At 40.9% G+C, this 9,869-nt stretch overlaps 1 protein-coding gene across 1 annotated transcript in view; it reads right to left on the bottom strand.

Moving 5' to 3' along the window:
* Positions 1-585: 585 nt before the first annotated feature.
* Positions 586-9,869, bottom strand: part of Epha4 (EPH receptor A4) — a 131,363-nt gene continuing 122,079 nt past the window's right edge. Inside the window, exons 14-17 of the mRNA XM_076866630.2 lie at positions 8,567-8,716; positions 5,027-5,220; positions 1,782-1,937; positions 586-1,439 (exon numbers count right to left, since the gene is read on the bottom strand). Coding sequence (XP_076722745.1) covers positions 1,325-1,439; positions 1,782-1,937; positions 5,027-5,220; positions 8,567-8,716 — 615 coding nt within the window. The 3' untranslated portion in view covers positions 586-1,324. The remainder of the gene's footprint in view (positions 1,440-1,781; positions 1,938-5,026; positions 5,221-8,566; positions 8,717-9,869) is intronic.

Genomic DNA, 9,869 nt, shown 5'->3' with positions numbered 1-9,869 from the left:
GTCAAGGCTGAAGACAAATCCCCTTGCCTAATCCTGTCTGGTAAAGGGTTTTAGGAGCACAGGAGGCTAAAGGAAAGACTTCCCAACGCTTCTCCAGCAAAACAAACCCTCCATAGGATGGGCCCATGATCCAGCCATTGGGGAGAAAGGCTCCTGAGGTTCCTGCCCAACACCCATAAGAAGTCACTAACAGGCACAGCCTGAACAAGAGGTACCAAAGGACAAGAGGAACCTTCCTGAGAGAACCCACAGCCAGTGGGGTCTGGGTCTCACCCTCCTGAATCTGACTTCACCTCGTGCAATACAGACTTCACTTCCCCAAGGAAGAACATCAGGAGCGTCTTTCTGTTTGGGTCTCCACTCCTACTGTCAAGAAAGGACTGAGATCCTGAAAGAACCTAACCTATCTGATAGATGGAAAAGAATATTTTGCAAACAGTGTTTCAGATGGATAAAGTCTACCGAAAGAATTCAAGGGCAGGGAGGGGTTTATTGGAGAAAGACTCGTCGCTGGTTCTTTTGACTTACTTGTAGATTTGGGATTGCTTCTTTAAAGGAGGGTAGTATGAAATTTTCCTAGTCAAGATTGTCACAGCCCACTATCCATAAGGTAGTTATAAGTTTGCAGGGTCCCAAGTAAGACTTTATATGGCACAGCCTCAGGCCCAAAGAAACAGACCTCAATTGTTCAGTTAGGGATTATGGGGTTTGATTTTTTTTTTTTTTAATATCCACTTTTCTTTTCTTTCCAGCCCCCATTGTCACAGGAATCTACCAGGTGACTGACGTGAGCCCTGAGGAGGCTGCATGGGTGAGCCACCATATTTTCACCCAGGCCTTTTCCCGTGGTTTGAAGAAAGCTTTAAATGCTACAACTGAGTCCTTCAAAAAATGTTCCTGGGCATGGTCATAATTCCAGTTGAGCAAAACTGAGTGTCAATTATGCCACAAACAAAATACTGCAGTTGTAATTCCAAATGGCGGGAGGGTCAAGGACATCTCAGAGCAGCGCAGGGTCTGGCAGCAAGTACAGCATCAAAACTCAGAGGCAGAGATCTATTTATATAGGTACACGTATTTTACAGACTGGTGATGGACTTAAGTACTGGTGAGAAACAATTTGTTCCAGGTCTAATTCCAGTGACCGGCTGTCATTTCTGCAAGCCCCACAGTTTCAGCAATCTGTACACCAAGCGACGCTGCAGATAAATTTTTCCTTTAATTTCAGAGGGCGAAGACGAAGTAAAAAAAGTGCAGTTCTTCAATTAAAGTGCATGGATGAGGTAAACTAATTTCAAGAGTTTTGAGTTTATTCAGTACTGGCTCAGACAGGGACCATCCTGCCGTGCATCTGCTGCATTTGGGTTCGCATGGCCTGGACACTGCTCAGAATCTTGTTCTGGTGTGTGATGGCCGTGATGCCGATCCTTGCCAGGTCGCTGTAGGTAGGACATAAAGAGAGGGAGAGAAAATGTTAAGGGGGTTGAGAAGCTGGGTTTCCTGACTTCATGCAGACACACATTTGAATCAACCACAACTGATACAGCACAACAAGGCAGGTGTATTAAAATGTTTAATCAAGCAATTTAATGCAACAATGTAGGTGCTATATAGAGATTGTGTAAAATTACACTCAATCAGGATGGCAGACATTTCAATTTTGTTTTCTTTTCTTTTTAATGAGTAGGATGATTATTGATTATGGAGCTCAAAGGAAAAAAAAAAGGAAAATACTATTAAATCTAGATTTACCCTTTGGTGTTACATCGCTGAGTACTTACTCCTGGTTCATGTGCACCACAGCCTCTAGGGTGGTGTAACCAGCAGCTGTGAAGTTATCCTTATACCGGTCCATTTTAATGGCCTGGAGCCAATCGCCCACAGATACTACAGCAGAGAATTCAGGGGAGCTGGGATCCAGCAGAGCAGTGTTAGGCCTGGAAAGAGAACAAGAGAGTATAAATGAACAGGCGCCATCGGTACGACAGGAAGGCTCAGAAGTGGGATTGCTTAAAACAGGCAAGGGGAGCTAAAAAGCCAAGAGGTTTTAAACAGAACAACTGTGGTCAAAGGGAACCATGTGATTTTTTTGCCCTTATTTCACAAAGCTGCTAAAATATGTATCCATCTCTCTTATTCATTCTTAATTCCATTTCCTGCCCTTGTTTTATGTGGTGCTCTTACAGCAGTTAACACCCTTGCTTGGGGTAAAGTTTTGGGGAGCTCTTGTGGTTGAAGCCTGTTCAGTCTCTGCCAGCACTGAATATCATGGGCTTAGGTTCAGCAACTATGGAAACCCTACTGAAGTATGAGCAAGGAAAACTGCAAGCTCGCAACCTGCCAGTCTTGAGCGAAGTGGCGGGAACAGCGAGGGTTCAAGTCCATCATGGTTCCAGCCGGGTCTGCAGGCAGGCGGGTGCACTCATACAAACTCAGGCCAGCAGGGAGTTAATCCCCTCTAATCAGCCCATGCCTGACCAGCACGTGTGCCAAGACTGGCAGGAAGAATGGCCACTTTGATCACTGTTTGGATTATGGAATGTGCTTCTTTGCTGGGCTCCTGAATAACAATTTCAACAGATTCAAAGAACTTCTTATTAACTTATTTATTAGTTTACGTATTTCTCAAGCCAGGTGTTTTACACTAGATCACTGTCAAGAACAACACAGGCAGGAATTCTGTTGCTCCTCTTGATATTGATGTACAATAAATCACCTATTTATGAAAAGTATTTATTAAGAGAATTAAAGTCATCTTCATCATCAAACTACTTAATAACTATAGGATAGGTCTTCAAGAGGTATTTTAGAACACCTTTACTATAATTACCCACATAGCAATACTGTTATTTTTTAAGTTATATTTTCTTGAACTTCTCTTTTCCCTGAAAATCACAAACTGTGTTTGATTTTAACATTTTGTCCTGATTTTCATTTGAGATTATATTATATTTGAGTACAAACATTTAAATTGGAATTACATCATACTACTGAATTCTTAAACAACAACAAAAAAATGTTTCTTGAAAAAACAAAATTAATATAATGTCTTGATTAATTTTCTAATAGCAGAAGTAGTCCAATTTTAAATTCATTTTAAAATATTTCATTTTCGATGTTATTTTGATATGCATGCTTTCTTTTAACATAAATATTTTAACAAAGACTACGTTTTAATTTCTCAATTTTGTGTCCAAATGATAGTTTGCCCACCTGACATTTCTGTTGTGTCCATTATTTCTAATTTTCTGAGTAAAATTCTGCAGATATTCATAGAGAGAATAGTCAAAATTTAATTCTTCTCCCATTCTAAGTTAGTGACAAATACTATCATGTTGAAATTTAGCTGTTTAGCTGAGTATTAGATGTATAGCAATATTTGTTGGTAAATAATGACCGACAGTTTGCATTTACTTCCAACTTTAAGCCATGTACACAGACAGAGTAAGATATAGGCTCTAAGTGCCTGACAAGATGAACATGAACTTAGGATAAAAATGTCTTCACTCATATCAATTAACTCTATCGGTCTTTCTCAAGCTTGTTCTGGAAGGCTTTGTGTTCTTTGTGGAATGGCATGACATTTCCTAATTTTGTGCAGAATGCTTGGGCTCTGTGGCTGAAGATCTAACAGCTGGAGGAGATTCACCTTGGAATTGAAGAGACTGGATTCCCCTGGAAAGGAGGGCTCACAGTAAATTATTTTACCCTCTCAGAGAAAAGAGTAACAAAAAATAGCCCAGAAATGGTAGATTTCTTTTCTTTCCTGAGAGCACATGGCAGAGGTAAGATGTGAATTCAGCCCTTTTCAATGTTATTTGCAAAGAGCACGGCCGCCATGGTTTTCGTCTAGTGGCCAATGGTAGGGACTTGAGAGATTAGAGAAGAGAGGGATTTTTTTTTTTTTTCCCCATCTACTCCAAATTCTTCTTCACGTGTTGTGATCACAAATGCGTCCCTTCTTTTCCAGGACATTTAATCTAAATTTTCAGTGGAAAGATGGGAGGACCCAGGGGGCCAGCCAACACTACAAGGCCTTGGACGTAGGGAGTGAGAGGACTGCCCCTCTGTTTCTGACTCCAGGTCATGCTGAAAGACAAGCTCCAATTTGGAGGCACGTGGGCACTTCACTTCACACAGGCCTGGGTCACTAGTCTTATCATTGTTGGTTTCTTAATCCAAAATAGATTTTTGTTGTTGTCACAAATTGACAAAGACACACATTACTATTCTCCTAGTCATTGAAGGCTCCCCTAATGATTTCTTTGACATCTCCAAGCTGGGACTGTTTCTATGTGTCCCAAATCTGTTGGCAGGAAAGCCCAGACTCTATGTAGAAAATGCTTCCTAGTGAATCATAGCAATTATGTATCTCTAGGTTCCTAGTAGACGGATGCGTCTCCTGCTGCTTCTCCCAATGAAATGACCACCTTCTTCACAGCTGGTCCAATCATTTTGGTTTTCAAACCCCTTCTTTAACATGCATCTGCATGCTCTGCAACATCACCAGTTCCTAGTCCCTGCTCTGCAAGATTCAGAAAGGGGAAAGCAGAAAAACCAGACCTCAAGGCTCTCTTGGTACAAACACTTGGTAAGCTGACTTAAAATTGCAGAGTTTAGAGACCTATCCTCCAGTCTTAATTCCTCACTATTTCAATGTTTTTTTTTCTTTTCCTTTTTCAAAACATAGCATCTACTTACCTAAACATCTTCTAAGACTACATTTCATCCCTCTTCCTAAATTTTCAAGGCCAGCATCATAAAAGAAGCACTTTATTTCTTTTCTTTCTTTCTTTTTTTTTTTTTTTAATTCTTACCACCAATTGAGGCCTGACAGGCACAAGGCTGTTCAAAATGATGGAGAGAACTGTCTTAAATACTCCACTGATTGAGAAAGAAGCTGCCCAGATTATACAGAGCTATGAAGTGGCCACTGAAGAAAAGTCAGGAACTAAACTGAGTCACCACTGGTCTGCCAGCTCCAGTCCCCTGTCTCATCCACCACTGTTAGGTAAGCGTGGCCAACCTGGAGCTTTCTGTCCCCGTCCTCTTCAAGCTGTTGGGATTGCGGATGAGTTTATCCAACATGTTGACAATCTGCCCGAATTTAGGCCTGTCACTTCTCTCCTTCTGCCAGCAGTCCAGCATCAGCTGGTGGAGGGCAATGGGACAGTCCATTGGTGGAGGTAGCCGATAGCCTTCCTCGATGGCTTTAATCACCTGCAGAAGACAACAGGATGGGAGGTTAAGCCGCCAAGCGAGCTGCTGTCAGAGGTTCACCCTCCAGACGAGCATGTTTCTCGTGCCAGCGAGCTTGAGCAGGGGCACGGTTCCAACTCCATCACAGAAGCCAAAGACAGACCCGAGTCTCACTGGCATGGAGAGAGGGAAACCAGCTGTTGCTTTGAGGTGTCCTCAAATGGCAAGCAATGCCAGTTGGACATGAAGATGAGCAATATTCCACAGTAGTTAGAAGCCAGCTAGATCAGCAACACGGTGTCGGCTCTGGAGATGGCCCTCAGGTCACCTGGTTCTGCCACTGTCCCTCTGCTCTCCTCTATGCAGCACACCTACACACGCCTAGCAAGAGACTCTCTAGTGCCCAAGACCTTCCCCAGGAGGGATGTAATGTAATTCCCTTGCTTCAGCTAAAGCCTGTGTCCCCCTGCTCAGACATGAATGGGCCAACTCCAAGCCCCCATCTCCCACATGCTCAGCCAGTTTCCCTTTGGAAGACCACATCCTTAGGCATCAATTCTATATCTTTTTCTGGTTTCAAATGGCTAAGTGATGACTCTGTTAGAAGTATAGTCAGATTTTTTTTAAAAAGTGTCAAGAAAAAACAAATGACTTCTTTTAGGGCATTTATATTGGAAAGGGAGCCCTGACACCTAAGGAAGGCAGAAATAATGGTAGGTGATGATTGTCCTATTGCCCAGGACCATCCAGACTGGTCTCCTTACTTAATAAGAAAGAAACACATCATTCAACAGTCTCCCTGCTAATCCTAGTTTTTCTAATCTAGCCTTGGAAGTGTTACACAGTTTTCTCATAGGCTCTTCTCTAATCCCCTTCCCCTTCAGGGTGTGAATCCGGGTAATGTAATAGGGTGCAACACATGCCAAACTGAAAGAGAGGAATGACTTCACAGTTTCTTGGCTATGCATAAGCTTTGTTTATTTGAGTATCCAATGAGATCCTGTAAATGCTTTTATTTGTTTGAGGCTTTAAAAAGTTTTATTTGTTTTAAATCAGTGCATGTTCTTCCCCGCCTACCAACATGATGGCTGCCAAAGAAACCCACAGTGGCTGCAGATTCTGTAATCACCCCACTGATTTTCTCTGCATTGAATCTATAAAGCACAGAAACTGGCCCTCCACATTGTGGATCCAGCTGGATCCGATTTTTCTGTACCAGTTTGTTGTCTTTTTAATCAGCACTCTGCTTATGGATAACAAGCCTCTTAATTTAAGGGCCCCCATGATCCTTTCCCTCCCATGGGTTCTTGTTGTATTAGTAGTACCTACTTCTCCTTCGAAGGCAGATTTCTCTATGCTATCTCACTGAACTCTATCCTATTTATTTCTGGCAGCTACCCTAGGTCAATTTGATCCTCTGGCTTTCTTTTATCTTACCTGGTACACAATATTGACTCCAGACTTGATGGAAACATTTTAGATTGAATGGATGAGAATGTAAGCAGCACTGGGCTGGTGCCAGGGCAACTCAATTTTCTGTAACCCCCCTGACTGATTAATACCCTTTCCTACACTCACTCTCCACTGTCAGCTTGGAAGATTGCTTGTGGGTTAACAAAGCATATTTTCTCAGTGTACTGATGAATCTTATGGGGGCAAAGGATTAAAGCAAACAAAAAAACTTGCTAAGTTGGACACATTTTCAACAGTTACTTTCACTCCATTTCCCCTAGGCCGAATGAATTCTGCTTAGGAAAGTCATTCTCCAGCTACATTTCCTATTGATTCCTGTTCCACCCAGAATCCAGCATAGAGACAAATACACAGAAGTGGATGATAGGTTGATATTATTTGTGAGCAAGAAATGGATTGAAATGCTTTTTTATAGATACAGCCAGAAGATTGAAAATGTAAAACAACCAAATCGTTTTAATGTAATATAGAACCTGTCAAAATTACAGGTCTGAAAACATTTAGGGCAGAAAAAAAACTGATCATCTTTAGATACTCTGTTCTTATGGATATTTGGCTATGACTCATAACTGAAATAGTCAGTAAATAAGTCCATACACTGCTTGCTCATTTAGTTTGTTTTTCTTTGTCCCTCTGAGAATCTCTAACCTGAATCTAATGTTGCTACTTGAAGGTCTCTACCTTATATAATCACATCAAACAATGGAGTATACACATTACTCACCTTTATAATTACCTATCACTTAGGCAGGCTGCCATATTTCTTCCCATCTACCATGACTCTTCTTCTTCTTCTTCTTTTTTTTTTTTTTAACAAATTACAGATAATACAGTGTGGGTTCTACCATTCCCTTTAATTTGGTTAGTCACAGTAGAATCTTTCTGCCACACTAGACATGGGGTGCATTAGTGTCTCTATGACTCTGAACATTCTTTTACTGATAAGGCAGCCTGCATTCTATTTAAGTTCACCTGGGTCTTTGTTTAATTGTCAAGGCTTTGCAACTTCCTGCTGCATGAGGAGAAGGCCCATGGTCAGGCATCATCCTGCATCAGAGACACTTTTTGAAAAGAAGACTTTCTAAAATAGAATTTCAATTGATAAACTGAATACCATGCATTTGGAAACACTCTCTGACAATGTTCTAACTCATGCATAAAAAAAAATTAGTAAAGCTCATGAAGTATAGGTGACCATGTAATTTTGATCAGATTTCCAACCCTTCTATACTAAACCTCTTGCAGAATTAGCGAAAACATGTTCTAGGAAGACCCCCTGATCTGGGGCTTTCTCTTGTTTTTTTCCTTCCTCACTGGAGATGTTTGTAATTAAATTCTATTACTCTGGAATCTTATTAGTGTCATTATTGAATGCTTTTCTGAAATTGCAGGCACGGTGGATACTCCCTTACCAACTAGTCCAGATGGTACATTTAAAGGGATGTGCATAATTTACAAAGGGTCATTTAGTGGAGCTTTATTTTAGAGTCCTCAAGGGGCAAACTCTAATTACAACTATGCCAGCTTTAAAATATTCACTAGTTTTCTTTCATGTCAATTTCATCACATGTGAAATTTGTTTTCTCATAATCCTTGCATTTTCTTAAAAGTCAAAGTTCAATTTTGTTTCAGTGTGATTTTAAAAGTCTGCCGGCGGCTGAACATATTAATCCATACTGTTTATCTATGGGTCTATCTCTCATACTATACCATAGTCTTTGAAATGGAAAGTCACTGTTGATCACACTGTAGAAGTGGATCTCAAAACACATTTGTATTAAAAACCTCAGCTTTAATGCATCATTTGAAGCCAAAAGCACACTATATCATGTAGTAATGCACAACTTTCTGAATCTCAATATAAAGACATATGTTTCAGGACACAGAGACTCACGTCTTGATTGGACATGTCCCAGTAGGGTCTCTCCCCATACGACATCACTTCCCACATAACGATTCCATAGCTCCATACATCACTTGCTGATGTGAATTTACGATAGGCAATTGCTTCTGGCGCGGTCCACCGGATAGGAATCTTGCCACCCTGTGACATTGGAGCCATAAGTTAGTCCCTAAGTACATCACTGACATGCTATTTTCATTTCTGAATGCAGTTACTACTTGCCAAGCAAGACCATGGCATTCTGGAGATAGCAATCAGAACAATAATAAGAGATGTGTTTATTTTAACTAAAGTCTTCTAAGTTGAGGTGGTTCTCTTCGTGTGTTTTCTTTAGTCACAGGGAAGTGAACAAGTAATCTGTCTACCTGTTTTTTAAAACTCTACCTATTACCTGAGTTTTGCTTGAGGCAATATCATAGAAGAGAGGGAATCTCAGGTTTTACAAAATACACATGCTATCCAGGGCATATCAAAGCATATTTGTGGCTGACATTTGTTTTGACTTCTTGTTGAATTCTGTCATCCAGCAGCACAAAGGCAATGCTTAATATTGCATCAGAAATCATGAATAAAGAAAGATAAATATAAAATTTCTTGTCCATCACACTGTCTCTTGTCTTACAAAGCATGAGAAACATGCTTGATACATCTAGAAGATAATAAGCATCAATAGGCCCTGAGAGAAAGCCGAAAGTAATGCCAGATATTAAATCCATTACTGACTTTAGTGGAGGAAGGGCAAGATTTTAGTTATTAAGTTATTATTTTGTCTATGTGGGTTTTAAAAATACTTTTAAAAGCCTAGGGATTTAGCTCAATGGTAATATGCTTGCCTAGCATGCCTGAGGCCCTGGGTTCAATCCCAGTAATATTATCCAGGAAAAGTTTAAAATGCTTTCCCCACCGGACCCTCCCACCTCCCAGCTCTTTGTTGGACCCTCCCACCTCCCAGCTCTTTGCTTATTCTTACGTGCAACATATTTTTAATTGTGTTTCAAATTTCTGAGGATTCCATCTGGAGAAATGAATTCAGTCTGAATTCAGACCCTTGAGCTGTGGGAGCAGCATTGTTTTACAAGTTTCCTTGGCTTTATTAGGGCTACTAAACAGGACGATCAGTCTTCCTGGGAATTGCTGTGATGCACGGTCCCTCACTCTGTAACCCAGGGCCTTCCTTGTGCTCCTACTCCTCATCTCAGGACACTGGTGCTCTTCTGCCTTCATTAAATGTGTCCCTAAGGATTTATCTATGAAATTCTATCACACTAGAAGCTTCCTTTGACTTTCCTATCTT

The sequence above is a fragment of the Callospermophilus lateralis genome, chromosome 9 (genome assembly GCF_048772815.1).
Source record: "Callospermophilus lateralis isolate mCalLat2 chromosome 9, mCalLat2.hap1, whole genome shotgun sequence".
NCBI classification, from domain to species: Eukaryota; Metazoa; Chordata; class Mammalia; order Rodentia; family Sciuridae; genus Callospermophilus; species Callospermophilus lateralis.
This window is presented reverse-complemented; position numbering and strand designations above follow the sequence as displayed.